We start from the raw sequence: 23,083 nt of genomic DNA, 5'->3' as shown, positions 1-23,083 counted from the left end.
CTCAGGTCATGGTCTCAGGCTTGGGGGATGGAGCCCCGCGTGGGGCTCTGTGCTGAGCGTGGAGCCTGCTTAAGATTCTCTCTCTGCCCCTCTCTCACACTCCCCCTTTCTCTCATAAATAAATAAATAAATAAGCAATAACTGTATCTCATTTTTGTCTTCTTGCCAGCATCTAGTTACACCATGAACAACACAGAAGATACTCAACACACACTCGTTGAACTGACTCTTACTCCCATCATTTCATCACTATAGTCATGTACACAGTAAATTCGGAAATACTGATGTCAATGCTCAGAGGATATTTACAGGAGGTAGAAAATCACCAACTGGGTCCAAAGTCCAAAGCAACAGCAGCTGCTTCCTTGAACACAGTGTAAGCAAACTGATCAGAAATGCAATACGCACATTTGAGCGCATGTAACAGTAAGGCGGTTAACAAGGGATTAGTCTTTTTTGATTCAAGAAACAAATTTGAGAGAAGAATAAAAAATAAGCAACCTTATTCTGGGCCAGGTTCTGGTAGAACCATTGCAAATTTTAACATTTAACGGGGCGCCTGGGTGGCTCAGTGGGTTGAGCATCTGCCTTCAGCGCAGGTCGTGATCTCGGGGTCCTGGGACGGAGCCCTGAGCCCCTTGTAGTGCCACCTGCTCAGCAGGAAGTCTGCTTCTCCATCTCTGTCTGCTCCCCCCGCCCCCACCCCGCTCCTTCTCTGTCTCGCAAATAAATAAAATCTTAAAAAAAAAAAAATCTTTAAAAACTATTAAACTTAACTAATGGAGATTTAGAAAATAAAATTTAGAAAACTAGTAACAAATAATTCCAGACATTTAAGGGATAAACTGGCATTCTAGACTTATTGGTATAAGATCTATCTGGGTTCAAATGCTGAATTGGGCAAAATATTTAACTTCTCTATGATTTTTATCCCCATTTTAAAATGGTGATAATACATACTTAACTTTAACCATGAAGCTTAAATGAGATAATACAGAGTTCCTCTATGTAATATACATTTTAAAATGGTTGTTATTATTTACATTTTGTTTATTAAACTTTTTTTTTTTTTTTTGAGGTTTAACTTATGACCACTAATACGGAGTGGTTATTGTTATTAAAAAAATACAATTAAGAAGGATCTGTACATTAACCCATTCAAATAGGTTTTTTTTTTTTAAAGATTTTATTTATTTTTTTTTTTTGACAGAGAGAGACATAGCGAGAGCAGGAACACAAGCAGGGGGAGTGGGAGAGGGAGAAGCAGGCTTCCCGCAGAGCAGGGAGCCCAATGTGGGACTCGATCCCAGGACCCTGGGATCATGACCTGAGCCGAAGGCAGACGCTTAACGACTGAGCCACCCAGGCGCCCCATTCAAATAGGTTTTTCATTAAAGTGGATTCATATCAAATGAATATGTTTTTGTCACATTTACCACATGCTCAGAGGTTGGCCCTTTGATGTTATCTAAAAAAGATGTAGTTGGCCTATCTTCTAATTCCCAAAATTACCTTCTTTGGGAATAAATTTTAAAAAGAGCTTGACTATGTAGACAAGAAAAATTGATTAAAACTTGCAAATTCACACCTTAAAAATTTAAAAAATGGATATATTTATAATATTTCCTTTGAGCCCCCAGCCACAGAGTTAACTTATAAATTTGGCACTGAAAATAACATCTAGTATGTGATTCTCCCTGAGTGAAAAAAAATACATTTGGATAATAAATACTCACCTGGGAAGCGTTGTTCCTTTGACATTATTGTCTCTAAAATTCTTCTCATATTGGGGTAGTTCAACAAATTCTATCAACCACTGAAGCGTGTCCTCAAGGGTCCAATTATGAACTACAAGAGATAAAAGGGGAAGGCATATTTTAAACACCTCTGCTTTCCAAATTTATATAATTTACATATATATTTATATGTATATACATTCACACATATATAAAATTACTATAATTTCAGAGGATGTTAATTGAATTTTCAATTCAATTCAATCGACAATAAGTACTAAAATGATATTTGGCATTCTATCAGAAGCTGAAAACAATGGAGACATACCTCCTACACTTAAGAGCTTATAATATATGACAGAGAAATCATGAAAGAAAAAGAAAAAAAATATTAGCATGGTTAATTCTAAAATAAGCATCTATGTAAAATTCATTCAGGATGAAATAATTCATAATTTCTCTGGTTGCAGAAACACTTACAGGACATGTATCTAATCATTCATTCTTTCATGTCGTCATCTAGCCATATAATCCTGTAAACCTTCTGAGTATCAGGTTCCATACTAAGCACTGGGAATATGGTAGTAAACAAGATGCATAAAGTCCTTGCCCTCATGGGAGAGGGGAGGGGGCAATTCACAAGACAAGAAAGGAAAGTGGGGGAAATTTCAGACAGTGATCAACTATTAAGAAAGAAATTGGAAAGATGTCAGGATAGCTTCTGAGGAGCTATTATCTGAATTGAGAACCAAAACTTGCAAGGAGCCAACATTGTGATGATCTGGGAGAAAAAATATCCCAAACAGAAGGAAAAACCAGTGTAAAGGACTTACAATTGGAATGAACTAGCCGTGTTTGGGGGAGAGGGGGGTTAATAATCAAAGTGTTTAAATCTATGTTTACTCCTCAATGTGGAGAATGGATTGCAGGAGACAAGAAGGAAAACAAAGAGCAACAAGGAGGCCATTCCTTTATATAGCTGTCCAAATGAGAGGTTATTGCCTTGGACTATGGTGTTAGCAGAGGATATGGTGACAAGTGGTCAGGTTTAGGATATATTCTGGGGATAATGCTGTTAGATGTGCTCATGAAATGGATGAAGGTTGGTAGCTACAGGAAAGTAAAAAAAGAAAAAAAAAAAGTACAGAGGGTGTTACCATTAACTATGATAGGAAAGACTGGGGAGGAACAGACTAGGGAGGCAAGTAGATGAGTGTGTGACAGAGATGGAAAGTTGTTTTTAGACATGTTATATTTGAAGTACGTATTAGATATTTAAGTGTAGATATATAGTAGCAGTCAGTTACACAAGTCTGGAGGCTTCAGGAAGAGTGAGGTTAGAAACAAAGATATAAAAATTGAGAGTCATCAGCATTTGGATGGTCTTTACACTAAATGAGATCACCCAGGACAGTGGATTCTGGAAGACTGGTCCTAATCATGAAGAAAATGACCAGTCATAGCATCTCTTCTCTTGGACACTTATTTTGAGTTAAGCTCGTTATATTCATCTTTTCCTTTAGGCCTTATTTAAAAACAAACAAACAAACCTCATGAAGCACTAACATGATTATCTCCATTTTTGGAGAGAGAAACTAAAAAGTTAAGGGGACCAAGATAGTCAGTAGCAGGACTGGAGAGGAACCCAGGCCAACCGACTGTAGGACCTGACTATGCTACTCTAAGAGCACTAATATTAAATAGCAGTAGAGAAATAAACAAACAGTTAATGACTGGGAGCGACTCAGACATTCCTGCCTGAAGAATACAAAGGACAATGACAAGATTATCCAAAGGGAAGGATGCAAGTGTCCTTAAAAAATTAAGAGCTCCATACTGTCTGCATTTAATTTGAGGGTCTGGGAACACAAAGTGCTTATAGGCCACAGAAAGGTCAAAGGAGAATGAAGAAAACAAGTGAGCAATAAAAGCAGACCTAAGAACCCATCTGTGTATATATAAATCTGAGAAACATCTTTCTGATAAACTACAGAAAATTATGAGTTCACTTTTGCAAGCAAAGCTAATTTTTCACAATCTGCCTTTTTCACTAAGTGCTCGTTAGAGAAAAAGCTTAAATCACAAACGAAAAATTAACTAGCAAAAATTCATTTAAAAATTACACATGGTAATTGATAATTTTCTATTGAGACAAAGCTTTGACTATTTTAAAAATCTTCTCTCCTTCATGTGTTTCTGCCATAAGCTTGGACATGTGCCTGAGGCTGCTGTATCCATTTAGCCAAATAACTTAGAATACCAGCCAAAGGTTCAGGCCCTCGGTGCTTTCCACTGAATTTAATATATTCAAAGTAGCCTTTTTTCTCTTAAGTTTCTTCCCATTCAGCATGAACTGCACTGAGAACTGCTTGTCTTGATTGCCAAGAAACCAACAGCGCAGCTGCACCTCACACACCCACACAAAAATCTCAGCCAAGAAAACAGGATAAGATTCTCTCTGTCATTTCTATGGCTGTTCAACTGATCCACAACAAAAGTCCCTGATCTCAACACTCCAGCACATCAAAATATTCCCTCAATTCCCAATGAGCCAGGAGAGAAAGGAAGAAAAATCAAGTGAAAAAAATACATATTTAAAGTGCCCAGAGTATTACAGTGGTTCTAAAGTAATTTTCTTTACAATGACTCTTTAGAACAACAAAATTTTAACTAAGAGCACACAGTTTACTTTGGAAGGAGGTTCACTTCTTCCTGTGCCTTTTGGTTTCTTTGGTGATGCCTAGTAAATACCTCTACTTCTCATGACCAAGATTTGTATTTTATATTTGCTTTCTCTGCTCCAAATATACTAGTTGTCTTTCATTTCTTAGGAGAGATCATACTGTGTCCTTCCTCAGGGCCTTTGCACATGCTGTTTCCTCAGTATGAGATTCTTTTCTCCATTGCTATAACTCATCTTTGTCTATTTACTTTACTGAGACTCCCTTTCTCAGTTAAAACTTTAATTCCTCAAGGGAGGCTTCCCAAACATTGCTAATGGTCATAAATCACTCTGTACTTTTTAGGCATAGCATTTAACTAATTATAATTATTTATTTGTATGATTATTATTTCAACATCTGTTTACTTCACTAATGCACATGCTTCTTGCTTCTATTCCTAGCATTTGGTACACAAAAGACGCTCAACAAACTATCTGTTGGATCCTCTTGAATAAATGAAGTAGAACATGTTTAATTGGCAGGTATTACGAAAATCTATTCCCACACTTTAGTGAGGAGACCCAAATAAACAGAAATAGGAATTCATCCGTATAAGAAATCTTTGATGGCAAAGGAATCACTCCTTTAAGAATTACCTGGATCCTTATCACCTGCCTCTCATGGCTCTTTCACATGTGGTGTTGCTAAATAGTACTTCCACCAGAGGGCAGCCAGAGAAGGATATTGCATTTCTTCAAAACCTAGATTTCCCATCTGCAAATCTATAGAAATGCCGATTTCTGTACTGCTAACTTATATTCTTTCTGCTAGAAACTGTCTCTGAGTGATTTTTGACATTTATTCCAAGGCCAATAGAAAGAACTCTGGAATAGAAAGAGACCTGATTCTTGTCTCAGCTGTGTCACAGATTCACTAGGACATGACAACCAGGTGATTAACTGTGACTCAGTTTCTTAACACAGAAAACTGATCTAGACCATCTTTAAAAATTCATCAAATTCTGATTCCATTATAACAAACAAAAGTTGGTGTTTAAAATACTGCCAAACAGCTAGCCTAGAAAGTAGATTATAAAATACTGATGGGGGAAAAGTAACTCTAAAAACTTTCAAGACAGAAACAAAAACTGCTGCTAATGTTTATAGTGTGTGTATTAAACACCAGGAGATTTGCAAACATTATTTCAAATACTCATCGCAACAACCCATTGAAGTAGGTACCTTGATCATCATACTGAACTTAAAAGTCTATGAAGTTGAAGTTCTTAATTAGAGATAACAGATTAGCAAAAGATCAAACCAGGTTTCAGACCAAGTTTATTTCTAGAGTTGTTAACCACTGTGCAATAAATTGCCTTTTTAGAGTTAGGTAAGTGGTCTCAATAATCAAACTAAGCAATACAAGTAGAGAGTTTAAGCTCCAGTCATACCTCCAGCCATATCTGCAGCTTTCTGAATGTACCATATTCCCCCATGCCACTCCTTCAACCTGGAATGGCTTTCCCTTCTTCTTCCTTCTCTGCCGGGCATGTTTCTTCCTTGGCCTTTAAGACTCAGATCAGGAAGTCTCTTGTCCATGAAGTCTCCCCTATCCGTCCATTTTCAGATTATAGTTGCTCTCCTCTGTGCCCCCGATCACATGTACATCTATCTGCCACAGGACGTATCACATACTCTCATGGAATTGCCCATGACTGTCTTACCCCCTGGGTGAGGAGCTCCTAGAAGGCAAGAACTTTTTTTTTTTTCCCACCTAACACAGTGACTGTTAACACCAAAAAGCCACATTCCTTTGATACAGGATTTTACATTTTATTATACCCTTTCACTTATATTCTCATTAAACCCCCCATAACCACATTTGAGAGACAGCTGTTCTCTCTACAGTCTACACAGAGAACCTCGGCCAAAAGAGGCCAAGTAATCACACAAGTGGTCACACATACCTATGAACCGGAAGAGCGAGAACTTGAACTCTCATTTTCAGAATCCAAGTTCACTGCCAATATAGGGGTCTCCTCATTCAGAATAACTCACTGTTTAAAACTTAAAACACATTTTCTCTTAGAAACAAACCTTCTAGACACATAGTACTAATAGTACTACAAGAGTTATACCTTACATATGAGCAATCTGCTATAGGTAACTGCATTAATGGATTTGGGATTCCACTACAGACATCAGGGACACATTGTGACCCCCTGAGGGCCTGGAAGTGGTAACACAATAGCTCAACGGAGCTATGCCAGTTCTTCATCATGGGGTGACTCCTGGAACTTAAAGCCTAAATGATAAGATTTCTAAGAGCCAGGGGACTCAGAGCTGGGGCAGGGCTCTGGCACAAAGGAGGTGGTGGGAAACAGGGAAGAGCGGGGACAGGATGGTGAGTAGAATCAAATCTTCAGGAGATGAGTGGGTGTGGAGATGTAGGATGTGTGGGGGCACACGTTTATGGATTTTCACAGGAACAGAGGCAAGATAGGATTCTCCTTTTCATTATCCCTCCCCCTTGCTGCTCTCAACAGGGCTATTTCTGCAATAGGGAATGAAGTTCCTGATTCTGCACCAAAACAGCTGCCCTCTCTTCCCCTTCCTCTTTCCAAGTGTCAGTCCCATCATTTGAAAAAGAGGGAAAATGATAACTGGACCTAAGGGGAGAAAAGCTTTTAGACAGCAGGAGAGTTTGTAGTAATGGGAGAATGATGAGATAGGAAGGGCTAGAAATAGCCAGCAACAGAGAGAGAAGCTAGCATTCCTGTGGCCACCCAGCTGAAGCAGCCTTCTAAAAGAAACACATGAATCATGCATAGGTACATCCTCATGTACAAACTGGTTATAAGTAGAAGAAACACTGCAACTGAAAGTGATCTCCCCCCCCACAATTTCTATGACACTTAGTATTTGTACCAAATAGCACATTATACATGCTGCCTTATTTCTAACTACACCTTATGTCCCTACTATACTGTAAGCTTCCATAAGGCAGGAACTATGCAGTCCAGCATAAAGTTGCCATTTAAGTATTAGCTGTATGTGTAACTGATGTTTTTCTTCCCTAAAGGTGAGAACCAAACCTGTTCTGTTGTTTTGAATTGGGTCTACTGCCATACCATGCCTATAGTTGTATAAAAGACAAAAAATACTGTTTTCATGATATCATATTTCAAAGGAGCACTGGAGAATCCTTGACTCCAAATCAGAATCACAGAGACCTACAACATCCTGGAAGTTAGAAGGTGCCACTTTACACCTGTGTGTTTGACAGTAGGAGATGAGAATTTGTGTGCTTTCAGTCCACCCCTGCCTTAAGCAAGTATGATATACACAAACCAGTGTGAAAGATAGACTTTAGAAGATTAAGATATACATTTTAACTTGCTCCTTTAATCTATAAAAGGCAATCTTAAAAACCAATGCACCCAGTGTACTTAGCCATATACTTGTATTAAGTTACAGGCCTAAAAATACAAAACAGCTTAGTGAAGTATCACCATATAAGTTTTCATCTGTTATATTTAAGTACATGCTGAAAACCTTCAAAGACAATTTGTAAAATCACCTAAATACTGTGAGAAAAAAACTAATTTCTAATTATAAGGCATTAGTGTGCACACAGAACATGCTAATAATAGCAGTAGCTAACATTATGTGAGCACTTGGCAATTGCCAATAACTAGGCTAAAGGCTTTACATGAATTATTTCATGAAATTCTTTCAACAACCCTATGATGTAGGTTTTACAAGTAAAATTATAATCCTGGTCCTACAGATCCGGAAGCTGAGGCTCAGAGAGTATGAGTAACTTGCCTAAATTCACACAAGTAGTGGAGATAGGATTCAAAACTACATCTGTTGACTTCAAAGCCCCAACTTCTAACCAGTACACTCTTCCTCCTCTCCCTCCTCTGCATGACGAAAACATTTCAAAATACAGCCCAAGTCACCATCAGCCATGTCAGAACTTGAATATACACATTACATTTATTCTGTATTTCATGTCTTAATAGCTCTCCTACTATTTTTTAAAAACTGCTATATCCTTAATTTACGGTAAAAAAATAAAAAAATAAACATTTGTTGAGGGGTGCCTCAGGGGCTTAGTTGGTTAAGCGTCTACCTTCAGTTCAGGTCATGATCCCAGGGTCTTGGGACTGAGCCCTGTGTTGGGCTCCCTGCTCAGTGGTGTGTCTGCTTCTCCCTCTCCCTCGTGTGCTCGCTCACTCACTCTCTCAAATAAACAAATAAACACACACACACACTTGTTGGGGCACCTGGGTGGCTCAGTTGGTTGAGCATCCAACTCTTGATTTTGGCTCAGGTCATGATCTCAGGTTGGTAAGATGGAGGCCCCTGTCAGTCTCCATGCTGGGCATGGAGCCTGCCTAAGATTCTCTCTCCCTCTCCCCCTGCCCCTCATTCTCCCTCTGTAAAAACAAAACAAAACATACACACACTTGTAATGTTCTTAATGTTAAGAAAACAACTGGCATAATAGTTTCTTTTGGCAAACTAATGTATTTTAGAAAGATCAACTTCTGATACCATAATATAGTACAGTAGAGTTAAATACAGTACAGTTCAATACAAACTCACTATCTTCTATTAAAGCATGAAAACATCTTTATAAGTACCAAAAGGTTTGGTAAAAGGGTCAAGGAGGAGAAAGAAGAAACATTATTAAAAAAAGCAACTACATTTAAAGTTGGCCATATAAAATGGTTATTGAAAGAAGTTCTATATTTTGCAGCTTCTCTGATAAAGAAGCTAAAAATTATTTGTGGTTTAAAAAACATCTGAATTATTGGCATATTTATATGAAGTACTGTATTCTAAAATATAGTGCACACCAGTATTGACATGTCTGTAAATTCAATTTCACTATAAAATTTCAAGTAACTGAAGCCTCAGAAGGTCTCTTTACAGTGACAGAAATAACTTGTCACAGGAAAATGCAGTTAATCTAAGGTACAATACAGCAGGGCTTTGATGAAAAGCAACTTCAACTAAATGCAATAGAAACATTTAAAAATTACTTTTTAGAATATAGAAGATGAAAAAGTTTAAAGCCTTCTACATTTCATCTTAACTCAGCCGGTTTATAGATTTTGTGGTGTGACTTCTGAGTGAAGCTAGATGATCAGCTGCTCTGCATGGTCCAGACAGGCTTATCTTTAGAATGGTGCCAGAATGTGAGCTCCTCATTTGCATGCTGCTCGGCGGGGCATGTCTCTGTAGCATGGACTAAATTCCTGCAACATGCTATATCTGGACACCTAAAAGCCACACCCTGAACTTGGGAAGTCCTGATATTGATAGTTGTACCAAAGACGAATAAAAACACACACTTTCCCTCTTGAGCTCCTTACCTTTCAACATGCAAGAATTACATGTAACTTTTAGGCACACTTCATAAATGCTGGCAAATGTCTGAACATTCAGAACATAAAAATTACCAGGGTGTTCGCTTCCCAAGAGTGGTACAAATGGACACTAAGGAAACTGTGATCTTAATATAATTTAAACAGAGTGTAGTATCAACCCCTAATTTCATAAAGATGATGAGGAATAACAAAGATACATCTTTTTTTTTTTAATATTTTATTTATTTATTTGAGACAGAGAGAGCGTACAAGCAGGAGGAGCAGCAGCCAGAGGAAGAGGGAAAAGCAGGTTCCCTGCAGAGCAGGGAGCCCTATGGGGCTCAATCCCAGAACCCTGGGATCATGACCTGAGTGGAAGGCAGACGCTCAACCGACTGAGCCACCCAGGCGCCCCAACAAAAACATGTCTTAAAAATAAAAACTGGAGAAACATTGAGTCTCAAAATTATATGACTGTTCTGAAGATTAACAAAATGCATGTGGAAATGACTCTAAGCAATGGTGAAACTACTCCACAAATGTAAATAATTATCACAATAAATAACAATGGATCAGAAATTTTTTGTAATTAAGGAAATGCAAGGAATGCACTTTCTTGAGTCAACAAACCAGTGGACTCAGGGGCCATAAAAAAAACTAAATGTTTAATCAAGTTTTCCTAAATACCTCATTATTGTGTCATTAAAGATATCACCTTAGGGACAGAGTGGCTGTATCTCTGGTTATACATTCTTTCATGTTACACTCAGCCCTCAGCTGCCCTTCTCCTTCCTCTTTTATTTATTTACTTCTAAACACTGAACTGAGAATAAAAAGAACATTTCACATCAAATGAGGTAAGTTCTTTAAGAGCAAACAATACTTCTTATTCATTTTTATATTCCCAACATGTTGTACAATGTCAAAAATATAGCTAACACTAAATAAATGTGGAATGGCAGGTATGTCTTAGGAACTCAATTAATGCTTGTTGGATGAGTGAATAGATGACAAAGTGATTCTATCACAACCAAGGCTGCCAGGAAAATGTCACCTTCATTCACTCCTTTTAGTGTCATTCTAGATAAAGCAACAAACATTTTCAGAAGTATGACTAAGTCTCATAAAATGGAGTGGATGCTGCCTTTCAAAGAGTATATTTAACAACAACAGAAATTTTACTTTTTAAATGACAGCTTTACAAATGTTTGCTTTAATTTTCTGCTATTAAAATTATTAAAATGATCAATTATTTTTTCTCTTGGAATTTGAAAGTTTCTTCAAAAGATTTTCTCTACATGCAACTTGGGATTCTTTTATTCAGCAACTATTTACTGAATTCACAATAATTACTACTGCGCACTGGATAAAATGTAAAACATCAGGGTCAAGAAATTATTACCAAGACTATTAGAAAGCTCAAAGTCAGAAAATTTACTGACTTTAAGAGGGAGTTCAACAAAAAATGAATGCAAAAGCCCAGTTAATAAATACTTTCTTTCTAAAGGGGATTAAACTAAAGGCCAGCTAAAAGTTGAGTTTTCACAGCTTGTCACACAATCTCCAGGTAGGAAAAGACACTACATTCAAAATTTTCTAATCCTAGTTTCTTCTACACAGAAAAATTCACCAATTTCAATGGCAGAAGCATTTTCAAGACTCAGGCAGTTTCTATTTGATCTGCAACTACATACGCCTTTTTCTAGTATGTTTAGCATTTAGAAATCTAACAGTTCACAAATACTATTAGCTGCATTTACTTGGTAGATAACATTTTCCAACTTAGGTTTCATTTACTATATACAGTAGTGGGTTTTTTTTTTAAAGATTTTATTTATTTATTTGAGAGAGAGAATGAGACAGAGAGAGAGCATGGGGGGGGGGGTCAGAGGGAGAAGCAGACTCCCTGCTGAGCAGGGAGCCCGATGCGGGACTCGATCCCGGGCCTCCAGGATCATGACCTGAGCCGAAGGCAGTCGCCCAAACAACTGAGCCACCCAGGCGCCCTATATACAGTAGTGGTTTAACTAGTTATTACTGGCAAAACAACTTTAAGAAAACTTCTCATTTTTTGAGTACTGCCACATGGTTAAAACATTAAAATACTAAATAACTTCCCCATTCACAGGGACCCTTGTCAATAACTAGTTATAGGAAGAAGGAAAAAAGTGAATAATGTGCTTCAGTAATAAAAATACAGACTCATTGACAGAGTGTCACTGGAGAGCGCTCAAACTCCTCTCCCAAGTTTTTTCTAATTCTCAAATTCATTTCAAAATCTTTCAATTGCTTGGCAGTGGCTAGATTCCATAAGAGGATGGGAAGATAGGCTAGTGGTGATGAGAGTCTACATAACAGGGACACGGGGTGGGGTGGTGGCTCTGTGAGGGCACAGGTCTATACATGGCAGACTCCTGGGGAAGGTAGCAGCCCAAGAGAGTCAAGAGAGTGGCTATGTGCAGGGGGGCTGGCAAATAAGAAAATATTTTGAAGATAACAGAGCTAGGTTTTTCATGATGAGTAAAAGCAGGTACAAGTAGGGAAAGGGATTAAGCTAGAATTGACCCAGTAGTGTTACACCGGCAGCAGTATTAACTGGTATCAGACATCAGTGATACTCAAGACATTTTAATATAGAGTGAGAAATAGATATAAAGGTATGTGTTTCTAACCTGTTCACTGAGAAGACCTGGCAACAACACCTCAGTAGCAATGAGCATACCTAGTGCACAAATCACGGTTTCTAAATACAATCTCAACTATACGTAACCAGGAGTCTTTTAAGAAATGGTTGTTTCCGGGGCTAGGGCTGAGAAATAACAAAATAAGCCTGGCACATCTTTTTTGTGCCAGAAAGTAAGGAGGAGCTCAAACAATGATGGAGACATACATACAAAAGAATACAGAAGTCAGCCAGCTTGAAAGGCTTTCCACTAGCCAAACATGGAATGATTTGAGTATCAAAATAATGACAGCAACAAATTACAGCCCACTGAATAAAGGAGAAATCCAAGAGTCCACAAGGATATACATGAGTAGTGCAAAAGATCAATCTTCAGATCATAAGAGTCTGAGATTCACTATTTCTCCAATTTCTATTTTCAAGATACATCTGTCATCTCCCCTACCATCTTCAAAGGACAAGATGTTGACCATACACTGTTTAAATCTCTTCCTTACAGCAGAATGCAACTAATAAATAGAAGGAATGATGTAACTCAAAAAATTACAATTTGGCAATCATGAGAGTTAATTAATTCAGGCAAGAAATACCCACAGATGCTAAAACTAGTGGGTGCAAGTGATATGAGGAATATGCTTTTACAAAGTCTCCAAGTTTCTCTATACAAAAAATATTAATCACAAAGGAGAAAAAAGTAACTTTACAGTTAAAAAAAAAAAAAAAGCAGACACTATCTTAAGTGATCAAATACCATCGGTAACCAAATAAACTGATGCCATTTGCCACTTAAAAAGGTGTAATGAAAAGGATCATTTCTGTAACAGTCCAACCCAAAATGCATTACCTGGATCTAATCATATGAAAACCTCAAACAAATCCTAATTCAGATACAATCTGTGAAATATCACTCTTCTAAATTTCAAGCCAAAGACACGAAAGTCCAGGAAATACTATGGAATTGTTCCGAATTAAAGAAGACAGTACAACTGGGTATAATGCATACTCTTGTATCCTTCGGCTATTAAAGTCATTATTAGGACAAATGGCAAAACTGGAATGAGGGTCTCTGGACAAAGTGCATGTGAGAGCTCTTCGTTCTGGTCCTCCAACTTTTCGCAAAATTTAAAACTGTTTTCAGTTAAGACATTACAATTTTAAAAAGAAATCTTTCTAATTCTTTCTCAATTATGTAGGTAGAGTTCTAATAATTGCTCATCTTTCTAGTACTTTGTAGCTTGTGTTTTTCTTCAATACAGTAATCTCTTAACCCTAACAATGATAACTGCAAACACTAGGCCCTTATTAGCTATCAAGTATTGTTCTACACTCTACATATTCAGTAACTCATTTAATCCTCAACATCATCCTCTAAGGTGGCAGTACTATGATTAGCTACATTTACAAATGGGGAAAGTTAGAAACACAGAGATTAAGGTACTTGCACTTGCCCAAGATCACAAATCTAGTTAAGTGTTATGTAAAGAACTGAATACAGGCAGTCAAGCTCCACATTACTTTGGGATACTGTCTCTCCAGGAAAAGCATAGCTGTACTTTGAGGTTTCTCAAGAAATTAGTGTCTAAAAGATGAAAGGCCTCAGTAATTATGAAGCCTCAGAACCCATAAAGTTTACTTGTTGCTCCTTGTTCACCAGGTTGAAAAGATATACGATACTAAATTCACACTATTAGAAAGCTTCTAATATGGATTTAGGATGTTTATCCTGCAAAAAACTAATAAACTACTACAGCAATATTTATGATGCCCTTCGAAAACCAAGACTTCAAAGGAAAACCAATTCCCTTAACTTAGGTTACATTCAGGAATAATCTGAAATTTTAGTAGTCTTTTTTTAGGAATAATTACATTGTTTAAATTACATGTAAATAAAATACATGTAAACTTTACTATTTCTCCACTTTCATGGGCTGGAGTTGAAATAACCTGTTTCAGAGTTTTTTGCCTTTTCTATCATCTATTCAATAATTCCCACATCTATTTGTAGTTTCTACATGCTTTCAATCTACACAAATACTAAAAAATAAAAATATTTCATCCATCTGATATTTCTGAGATCTCTGCTCCTTGCTTCCTATTAATATGCAGAAAAAGCAGACATTCACAATGACATGAAATTCATTTTTGAAAAAATATCACCCAAATTTTTTACTAAAAAATATGGATCATAAGGGGGGGGAGATAAAGTAAGCTGAATTCAGAAAGGGAGGCAAGCCATAAGGGACTCTTACCTATAGGAAACAAACTGAGGGTTGGTGGAGGGGAGGTGAGTGGGGAGATGGGGTAACTGGGTGATGGGCATTAAGAAGGGCACTTGCTGGGGCTCCTGGGTAGCTCAGTCGGTTAAGCATCTGCCTTCAGCTCAGGTCATGATCCCAGGGTCCTGGGATGGAGCACCGCCTCAGACTCCCTGCTCATCGGGGAGCCTGCTTCTCCCTCTCCCTCTGCCCCTCCGCCCTGCGTGTGCTCTCTCTCTCCTGCTCTATCTCAAATAAATAAATAAAATCTTAAAAAAAAAAAAAAAGGGAGGGCACTTGTTGTGATGAGCACTGGGTGTTATATGCAACTGATGAATCATCACCGAACTCTACCTCTGAAACTAATAATACACTATATGTTAATTGAATTTAAATAAAATTAAATTTAAAAAAATATGGAAAATGAAGACAGCACTGTAAACTACAAAACTACCATTTCTCATAGTAGCCTAAGTCACAAAGAAGTATTGCTTTTCCTAGAATTGATAACAAGATATTACCTATAACTACTTATAATTTAATAAAGCTCTTTTTGTAATTTCATAAAGGCATATCCTGCAAGACAATTAATTCTCTGGATGCCTTAATAAACTTCATACTCATTGGCTGTCTGATGTTACATTTGTTCTTTTTCCCTACTGAGAAGGCTTCATTTGGCAAAAATTCAGTAACTTAGTAACTTAGGTAAGAACTCCAGGACATCAGGAAGACACAATACTGCAAAAACCCTCTGCATTCTTCCTCTTTATAAATGTAACAGTAGTTGTGAATAGTAGTTGATATTCTCATATATTTCTTAAGTTGATGAATAGTATTTGCCTTTTGGGGGTGTTTAGGTCTTGTACCAAGAATCATCTATTCCCTGAATTTACAGGTATTTGGAGAGCATCCCTTTCTCAAGATTTCCAAAGCAACTCAGAATGGACAGCGCCCGGTTTCTGCCACCTCAAATTCACTTTTCTTGTCCTCCAATGATGCTTTTAAAAACATCTATATTTCCTCCTACATGGTACAGACATGTCTAGAGATCGTAAGTAAACACAGTGACAAGGGTTTCACCTTGTCAAAGTAAGAAGTGCTGTGCAGTAGGGAAAATTTGTAATAGCCAGTAAGATTCTAGAAAGGGGAGAGGTGGAGTAAAATTTACAGATACAACTTTCAGTGTTGAGAGTTACATTGGCTCATTTCATTAAAACACCAAAATGGGATTTAATAAAGCATCTGTATTTGGGAAATGATACTTAATTATCATTAAGATTCAGATTAAGACCAAAAAAGGCCCCTAAGAAAATCCATTTATAGTCCAAGTTTTAGACTGCAAATATCAAGAACATACCAGATATTTCTGAAAGGGGTAGCTATATTTTATATCATGGGACACATGCTGCCAGACCCCATCCACCTACCCCTGCTAAGCTTCTCTGCTATCTTCTCTTCTCAAAGTCTAGTTTGAAAGTCAACAGTAGGGGCGCCTGGGTGGCTCAGATGGTTAAGCATCTGCCTTCGGCTCAGGTCATGATCCCAGGGTCCTGGGATCGAGTCCCGCATCGGGCTCCCTGCTCCTTGGGAGCCTGCTTCTCCCTCTGCCTCTCTCTCTCTCTCTCTCTGTCTCTCATGAATAAATAAATAAAATCTTAAAAAAAAAAAAAAAAAAAAAAGAAAGTCAACAGTATTTACCGTTTTCACTTCCCCCTTCACCCACTCCAATCAGACTTTCACTTTCACCACTACAGGCAACTGCTTTTAAGTCAAGATCACCAACTACCACTTTGCCAATCCAATCTCTGTCACCTTCTCATTTGAACTTCTGGAGCATCTGACACAGACTGTCCCCTGTTTATTAAAACATTTCCTCCCTAAGCTTCCAGGACCCCACGTTCTCGGTTCTCCTCGTATCGCATCTCACTGCTCTTCCTGGCTCCTCCCTCTGCTTCCTGACCTCCTGGCACTCAGTCCTTCACCTCTCTGCATCTTGATCTCAGTGTTGATCAACTTTCTTTTCCCATTATTAGTCCCCTAATTGGGCCTGTTCAGACTTTTTTCTCCTAATTGCCTCCATCTCAAAGAAATTTTAATACCACAGGTACATAACACCTAGGAGCCATCCTTAATTCCTGTCCTCACCCCCATCAACTTCCCAAATCCAATCCAATGGCTACCTTCCTCTCTGCTACCTCCCCAGGTCACTACAAGAGCCTCAAGGCCTCACGGCCTTCCACTTCTACTCCTGCCCCCTTTCTTCAAGAGGCTAATACCCACACAGTTACTACAGTAATCTTTTCAAAAGAGAATGAAGTTAGATGTACAATAGACTACATTATACTTAAAACAAATCCCGAACTCTTTATTAGGCCCTACAAGGTCCTATGAGATCTGGCCCCTGTCCATCTTGGATCTTATATGTCTCCTACTACTCACCCCATCCCTTAGGACCTTCTAGCTATACTAGCCTTCTCAGAATCCTCTCAATAGTTTGAGGTCACACCAGACTCAGGGTCTTAGACTGGCTGATCCCTAAACCTGGAATGTATTTCACCTAGACCCCCCTTTGGCTTACTCTCAACACTCATCTATAACCAAATATCACTTCTCTGGGGAGTTCTTCCTAAATGACATCACTTAAAAAGCCCTTGCCCTACCTGGTCACTGACTATGTGTTACCCTGCTTTACTTTTATCCTATCACTTATTTGTTCCAGCACTCTTATGAGTGTATATATCTACATGCACACATGCAGACTTGTTTACTATCTTTCTCCCTAAAAGAGTATTGACTTCATGAGGGTAGGATATTTAATTTGCTCAATGTTCTATCCCCAAAACCCAGAATAAAGCCATCTCACAGGAAGAACTAAATACATGTTTGATGACTTAATGAATGAATGGAGATGTGTGTGATTTTTATCACTTGTGATTAATAAAATCATTGGTGATAAAGTATCTTTACAACAAACTTTCCAATTAATCTCCTGCCACTAAAGTAAGACTTACCAAAACACATAAACTGCTCAAACTTGAAAATAAAGCTCTGTAGTAAAAAAGAACACAGTATGCTATGATTTCAAGCCACTCAACAAAACATGTTGAACAATCAGTTATGCACAGGAATTTATTAAGCATTTAGTTTTATGATAAATTCAGCCTCCATTACTTAATATAGTGCAGGTTCCATTAGAAACTAGAATGATTACTTTTTTGGGCATTCCTGAAAACCATTCAAAGAATCTGGACACAGCCCTAAAACATATATTCACTAGCTTAAAACTTAGCCTCCCCTTTTTTCAATTACACATCCAAAAGCTTCCAATTACACATCTAAAAGAGAATGCAGTCTATGTCAAGGTCAGATTCATGCAACTAAGCATGCTCATTAAAAACAGATGAGAAAAATTTAGACAACTACCAAAGCAGATCCATCTTCAACTATCTCACACTGCAATCTGGGACACGCTTACCTTTGCTAAGGTCACAGGCTCTGGATCAGTGGGTACGCAGCTAGTACACAGAAACCTATTATTATTCATTGTAGTAGTAGAGCTGTAGCACTATCATTAAAATCCTGCCACAAAATATCTGGTACTGGTCAAAACATGGAAAATAACGATGTTAGAATTCTATATTCTTACAACATATAATTCAGAAACCAAATAAATGCATAAGCAAATTAAAAGGTAAGGTCTTTCTTGGGGCCTCCCCTCTCTAAGTACTCAACCTCCCAATTCCCCTTTTCCCAGCCCACCCCAACCCCTTCCCAAAAGTTTAAGATACTGTTTTTAAATTGTCATTCAAATTCTTCATAGGAAATAAATTCTATGACGGATTTGAAAATGTTTAGCGACATGCCTGTGAGTGCCAGCTAGCAATTCCGTCAACAAGCCTGTCTTGGCTTAAATTCATCTTTTATTAGCTAACGATATCTTTTCAATCCATAAACCAACACAAATATTCGTGAAGAAAACAAATGCTGACATTAAATGATGTAATAAGGTATAATCCCAATTACCAACCTTTATACATAGTACTTTATGAACAAAGTACTTCCTGAATTGAAACTTTTCTATATGTTCAACTTTTAAAAATGTCAGTAGAGTGCTTCCCTGTTTCTTTAAGCACAGTCAAATCTACCAGTTCTTAAGAAAACCATTCCTTTGATCATACTAGCCATTTGTAACTGCCATTCAATTTCCCTCCATTTTCTTCCCTATACCTTAAATAGAGGGTTGCCCACCATTTCTCTACTTCTTATCTACTCACTCTCTTAGATCATTTTTTATTGAGGTTAAAATACATATAACATAAAAGCTACCATCTTAACCATTTTTAAGTGTACAGTTCAATAGTACTAAGTATTCATATTATCGTGCAACCACCACTACCATCCAACTCCAGAACTCTTTTCATCTTACAAAACTGAAACTCTGTACCCACTGGCCAATAACTCCCCATTCAATAACTCCCTAGCTCCTGGCAACCACCATTCTACTTTCTGTCCTTATGATTTTGACGACTCTAGGTACCTCATATAAATGGAATCATACAGTATATGTCCTTTTGTGACTGGCTTATTTCACTCAGCATAACGTCCTCAAGGTTCATTCATGTTGTAACACGTGTCAGAATTTCCTTCTTTTTAAGGCTGAAGAATATTCCATTGTATGTATATGCCACATTTTATTTATTCATTTACCCACTGATGTATACATTCAGGTGGCTTCCACTTAAATCTTTTTTAACACTAATTTTGTGTGTGTGTGTGTGGGACTCAATTCCCCATACCAATGTTTAAATTGATTCTTGAGGGTTAATGATTTTCTTCTTGCCAAGTCTAATAGTTTTTCCCAATACATCGTATTTCTCTATATCAGAACTACTAGCCACTTTTCATCTCTTCTCTCTCTATCCCCCAACTAAGGAAGGGAGGGAGGGAGAAGAAATGATTTACAAAGATTCACATAACATAAAGAGAATAACATAAAAGATGGCAATGGAACAGGGAAATAAAATAAAACTAAGTTAGAACATGCACAGAATATACATGAGATCCTTAAAAACAGCTACGAAAAGTAGACAAAGGAAACAAAATCAGTCATAGGGTTCACAAAATAAGCATAAATCATCTTCTCAGGAATACATCTGTTCCTATTAAAGAGACCTAAAAAAAAACCCATTCTTTGTGAAGGCCTTCAACAGATACCTTGCAATATGGTAGACTATGCCCTCAATTATACAGCCATCCATTATCTCCTGAAAACTTTCCTCTCTAGACTTCCAAGACAATGTACCTTCCTGATTCATCTCCCATGTTTCTGATGGCCATTACTTATTTCAGTAGCTAATCCTCTGCTTTTGCCTTATTAGCAGTATTCCCAGAGGCACTATTCTCTTTCCCTACTCTTACTGAACTCTCAAGTCATATGACCGTATTATACCTTTATGTGAGTGAATAACAACTCTGTTGTTAATTTTGTTCAAGAACACAGCCCTTAAGCAACCATAAGCTCCTAGTGATAAACATTTGTTTTATACTTTCTTTTTACCTGATTACATGCTAAGGAAAAGAACTGATGATGGAATGGAAATTTACTTCAATGGAAATGACATTTACTATTTCATTTTGTCAGACTGATTTAGACTCCGCTTTTAAACTAATAACTTAAGTAAGCAGTTAGCTTTAAACACTCTAAATCAAAAGTATCTAAATGGTCCACCATTTTCAACATACGGAAGAATTCACACTGACAGAAAGAGAAAGAGAAACAGAAGACTGGCCAAATGTTAGAAGAAAGCTCACTAAGGATCTCATATTGAAGAGCACCTTAACCAGATGAGAAGTTGGAAAATAAGCTTTATTTGTACTAAGTACTCTATTTAGGCACAGTAACCATCCACCAAGTGAAAAGTATTTAAGTATGACACACATACTATGTGATTTACCCTATTTTTTTATCATTCATTCTGAGCCATATGTTTATATATGTAATATAACATATATATACATATATGATCCAGAATTGCAAAAATGTTTAGTTTTCAGAAACAAGTCATGTTCATATTGCAATTGAAATGGTTATTTAATATCTTTGAAAATTTTATTTTCATTGTATTTGTAATTTGCACTGTTTCTATTATAATTACTTCTAAACTGCTAAGTAACATTCAGTACAATAGCAAAAAAGACCCAAGTAAACACAGACTTGTTTGAAAAGAAAAAAGATGTTTGTACAACTGACCATCTCTGAAGAGGAGAATACCACTATCAACAAACAAGTCCCTTATCCAAAAGAATGAGAATAAAATTTTGTTCCACCTAAAGTAGAATTTAATACAGTGAATCTCCTGCAATAATATATTTTAACATACAGAACTGTAACCAGAGTCCATCCTACCCACCCACTTCCCAAAACAAAGAATGGTAAAGCAAAACTTAACACAAATCTATATAAAATTGATTCCCAACTGTTGGGGAAAAGGAAGAATGAACAGTAAGATGTTTAAGAAAGACTACTGTTTTCTAAATAGTCCATCACAGTGAAAAGTGGACAGCCCTCATTTTTACCTTCTGCAGAAGGTTCTGTTACTGTACTCCAAACTTGAGGTATCCCTTGAGTCTGTGAACATAGCAGAGGAGAAATGTAGAATAATTCAGGTGCACAGAAAACCATAATAAGGCAAATTTACAAACAATTTTAGAATTGTACTTCCTTAAATTACAAGAAAACTTTCATCATATGATGAATTACATACTGGAAAATTTGTTATTTGAGAAAAAATGAGGCTCGCAACATATCTATTTCATGAGTTCCCAAAGAACAGAAACTGTCAAATTTCTAGAACCCAAAGTACAGAGGGATGTGATAGGCAACTGGTCTCTGCATCCTATTCTGAGAGGTGCTCTCTATTTCAGAATAAAATCAAAAAAAGTATAAAAGACACAGCTGTTTCAAAGTGAAGTATCTTCCACAGATTAAAAAGGCACAACTAATCCTAGCAAATCAGTATACACAATGACCCTAAATCTCTAAAAGTATCCTGAAGTAAAAGAGGAAAAGGGTCAACAATAAAAGAGAAACAGGAAAGAAGAAAATGAAAATAATAAACACCAAAGTGGTTAACCCCAATAAATAGATATGAAATGAAGGAAACAGGGAGATTGAAATGCTGACATAAGATAATGATTAAATAAGATTAGAAACTTATTGTGAGTGCTCTGAATTATGTAGATAATTTTATCAAAGAAGAAAGCTATTTGATTATTCTAAAAAGGACACACTTTATGCAAAGTACAAAAATCAATTCTGATTAATACAGAACAGTGTTTTGCAAACTGATCAAGTAATATTCATGCTACTCCTCTAACAAAAATCCATGTTAAGCACACTTAAAAGTTGGTTGATAGAGTAAATGGGCAGTATGTCTGTGTTGCCTATTCTCCACATACAAGAAACTATGACTACAAAAGACTTTTGTTAGTAGTACAAATAATGACATTTGTCATTTTGAAACTAGACTCTACCTCAGGAACAGGCCGTCCCTTGTATAGACTGCTTTCCAAAGACAATGAAAACCCAGTACCTCTATCGACAGCTAAGAACAGCTTCTCCTGAAACCAAAAGTATCATATAAAACCTGAAAAGTGCTAAAAACCTGAGTTAATAGCACCAGCATTTGAGGCATATTAAGAGCCCTGTGTTTTTAAAATGTGCTGTATTAACTACAAATATCTTGAAAGCAATTACTCCAGCAGAGTGCCTCCCAATGAAGGGGTGGGGAGAGATGAGAGGTAAATAAATGTCCCTTCATGCAACTAACCCTCTGGCCTCACCTGCCCTCTGGCAGACCAGCATACTTCCTATTCTCCCATCCCACAGTGCCTAACACAGACCTTGACGCTAGATCATACCACATCCTTTAATTACGTGTTAACAGACCTTTCTCCAGTAACAGACTACAGACAGGTGGAGGACGGAAAACATATTCTTCATCTATGTATCTTCCATAACTAGGACAATGCCTTGCTCATAATAAATACATTTACTAAAATATGTGCCCTGTACGAATCCGTTAAATGATTCTCCTCAAGCCCAAAGGATCTAAAATCACAAGGAAGAAAAAAAAAATGGAATTCATTCTGGACAAAAGGAAAAAGTTGATTCAAGTCTTCCTTTAAAACACTTCTCAGAATTACACATTATATTAAACTCAAAGCTAGTCTTCCTAAGTGAATTCATCTTCCTTAACTGTTCTATATTATAAGGCTTTCCAAAACAAGAAGCTGTAATAGTTCCTAATATTTAGTGCGATAATGATAAAAATGCTAAGATACACTACCACCTCCCACAGACACAG

At 37.2% G+C, this 23,083-nt stretch overlaps 1 protein-coding gene across 4 annotated transcripts in view; it reads right to left on the bottom strand.

Moving 5' to 3' along the window:
- STIM2 (stromal interaction molecule 2) overlaps positions 1 to 23,083 on the bottom strand; it is a 144,275-nt gene that overhangs the window by 27,216 nt on the left and 93,976 nt on the right. For all 4 annotated transcript variants that reach the window (XM_036099868.2, XM_036099865.2, XM_036099866.2 and 1 more), the window contains exon 4: positions 1,737 to 1,848. In XM_036099868.2, coding sequence (XP_035955761.2) covers positions 1,737 to 1,848 — 112 coding nt within the window. The remainder of the gene's footprint in view (positions 1 to 1,736; positions 1,849 to 23,083) is intronic.

Source organism: Halichoerus grypus, chromosome 3 (genome assembly GCF_964656455.1).
Source record: "Halichoerus grypus chromosome 3, mHalGry1.hap1.1, whole genome shotgun sequence".
NCBI lineage: Eukaryota > Metazoa > Chordata > Mammalia > Carnivora > Phocidae > Halichoerus > Halichoerus grypus.
This window is presented reverse-complemented; position numbering and strand designations above follow the sequence as displayed.